General features: G+C 31.0%; 1 protein-coding gene across 1 annotated transcript; it reads right to left on the reverse strand.

Moving 5' to 3' along the window:
- Positions 1–485: 485 nt before the first annotated feature.
- LOC123890422 lies at positions 486–2,031 on the reverse strand. Its single transcript, XM_045940033.1, has one exon. The coding sequence runs from the start codon at positions 1,656–1,658 to the stop codon at positions 705–707; it is 954 nt and encodes a 317-aa protein (XP_045795989.1). The 5' UTR covers positions 1,659–2,031; the 3' UTR covers positions 486–704.
- Positions 2,032–3,084: the final 1,053 nt, after the last annotated feature.

Here is a 3,084-nt window from a genome sequence, read left to right on the forward strand (position 1 = left end):
CTGGCCAAAATTTAGAACTTTGAACTAGGTAGAAATTTGGCTAGTTGTTCTAAAAAGTTCCAAAATAATACTCCCATATATTAAACGAAGAGATAAAAATTTGGCTAAAAGTTCTAAATTGTCTGTGATTTGACAGTGTAGTTATCTAATCTTCTCACTTCAATTGTCTGATTTGACCGTGTAGTTAATCATGCAGCAAGGAAATCCAAAACCAACACGCATTGAAATTGAAGTGTTCTGCCTAATTTCAGAAATAAAAAAAAGAAAGAACAAAAAATCCATTTCTTGTAACAAAATATACAGAATCAACAATTTTGTACACACATAACTTCAAGTTAAACTGTTTTGAATAAAAAAAATTATTTATATAACAGTGTACCATGTAATTACAAACCAATAGTTAGTTTGTCCAGTGCTGATTGGCGCTAGACTTGATACATTCAATCCCTACAATTGTGATCGAAAGGGAATGGAAGCACTTGATATCAGAACTAACCTGTGAACCAGATTAGACAGTCTATATTGGTGGTTAAAACCAAAAGTACTATGTAATCACAAATTACCTTAAAATCTGCATCCATTCTTTCAGAACAGATATCGCAATACAAATCAAAAACAAAAGATATGTTATCATGTCACATATGTTATCAGTTTTTTTCAGTATTCAAAAAAAAAAAAAAAACAGTTTAAACAAAAAGATAGAATCAATCAAGTTTCTTACATCCACATATCAACAAAGAGAATCCAATTCTATCTTGTTCCTTTTGCTTCTGCAAATTCTTCTCTTCCAACCATAATCTACTATCCAAACCACTCCTTGTTCTAAACAAAAAAACAGCAGAATCAGAGTTATTATTATCATCACTAAGATTGAAAATCCAATCATGCAAATCCCACATCAAATCCACAACTAAACCATCCACAAAAATCGTTTGATTCCCACGAAAATTCCACTTCAATCTCTTAACTTTAAAAACCATCTTCTTATCCATAAACAAACACAACACGTTACTCTTTGATCCTTCATCTTCAACACCACACTTTATCAATATCTCATGAAAATTTCCACTTTCACAAAACTTTGCCTTTGTTGCATAAACACTTGTACTTGTACTAGTTGTACCATAAAATCTTTCACTTCTTGAAACCATTGAGAATTTCACTCCATGATTTTTCTTCAACGATTCATCTTCTTTGTCTCCAAGAAAAAGACCCAATTCAGAATCCACCAATACCATCACGTAAAACCCATTAACCGGTTCAGGTCCATCATATTTAGCTACAGAAAGATCCCATAAAAGTTTAACTTCAAAGTTTTGAAATTGAAAAGTTTCAGTTCCTCTGTTTTTCATCAAAAACAGAGGAGGGTTGTTATTTGAATCAGAACTAGAACTAGAAACAGAATCAGAATCAGAAAAAGTGTTGTTATTTGTGATGTTTATGATGAAACCTTGACCAATGAGTTTCTTGGTCCAAGTTAGTGTTATGAGAAATTGTTTATGATGATTGAGTTTATATGTATTTGTAACTGAATTTTGAGTTGAAGGGTTATTTAGTTTTGGAACAAGATAAGAATGAGTTGAATTTGAAGGTCTTGAACAATATAAATCAGAAACTCTAATGGCATGTTCATTGTAACAAGATGTTAAACCTCTCATTATTTTTTGAAGAAGAGATTAAAAAAAATGGTTAATACTCTGTTTTTGTGGTTGAGAAAGAAACCAACATGTGAAAAGAGGTGAAGACAAGTTTGTTGTACGTGTGATAGGAATAATTAGAGGAAAAACTTAGGTCGCAGGTTATTCTTGTGTGTTTGCTTGTATTATGGGTGGAAGAGAGAGAGAGAGAGAAGACAAAGGGAGTTCCCTTTATCTGGGATTTTTGGTGTGAAAAAGAATTGTCTTTTGTGTTTTTTTGTAGCGTAAGTGTAGAGACAATTAGAGAAACATTGTAAAGACAAAATACACTTGCAAGAAAACGAAACCCATGATACTCTGTTTTTCATTCAATTCAATAATATTATATTTCTAACCTTATAACTGTTTATTATTTTCCTTAACAGACTGATTTTTTGGGGGTGATTTAGGATATTTACATGTAATTGTTGAGTTTAATTTTTTGCCGTTTATTTAAGGGGTCGATCTCTCTTGTAATATATCTTTCATCATATATATATATTTTTTTTTTCACCCTCTGGTTCCTAAGGGAATGAGGCCCTAGTAGTCCAGAGTTCGGGACGAGTTCTGACATCAAGTGGTTTCAGCCCCTCCCAAATACAGTTATGGGGGGATCGAACCGCAGTCCTCCCTACCAAGTTCAGCGCCAATCACCACTGAACCAACTAGCATTTGATCATCATATATATTTTCTGATGTGACCAAATGGTTAAAAAAATTCATACATTAGGTTGGTTAATCCCTTGATTTTTTAAGTAAAAATGAAACTCGAATAATTTCACTTAATTCGATCTTAAATGAAACACATTAATTATGATTATTACTTATGAAAGGATGCTCAATAGATGGTTGTATCCCGATTTGGATCCTCTCCAATATTTTCACACATGTTGTTCATTCTCAAAAAGAGAGAGCTGAATAAAAAGAGCAGAAAAATATCTAAATTTATTGTATATTCCCTCCGTTTCAAATTAATTGACTTTTTAGAAGAGAAAAAACAAGAAATTAAGAAAGTGTATTTTTGCACTTTATTTTCCTATTATACCTTTATTTTAATTTACCATTTTTTTTTCACACACTTTCTCTTGCCAATAAATTTACTATATTATGTATCAATTTTTTTAAAACAAATTATACAAAGAAGTTTAGTAAAAAAAAGATTTAAAATAAGGAGGGTATAATAGACAAAATATAACATAAATTATCAAAAAGACAAGTAATTTGAAAAAAATAAAATTTTCTAAAAAGTTAAGTAATTTGAAACTGATGGAGTATAATTTATCTTTTTGGTTAAGTGGCAGCTCGAAATTCTATCCTTAAAGTGAATAAATGTGATGTGTAGGATTCAAACTCAAATTTCTACATATAATACAATGCTCCTATCAACTGAGCTAATGGTCCGTTTGGC

Source organism: Trifolium pratense, linkage group LG6 (assembly GCF_020283565.1).
Source record: "Trifolium pratense cultivar HEN17-A07 linkage group LG6, ARS_RC_1.1, whole genome shotgun sequence".
NCBI classification, from domain to species: domain Eukaryota; kingdom Viridiplantae; phylum Streptophyta; class Magnoliopsida; order Fabales; family Fabaceae; genus Trifolium; species Trifolium pratense.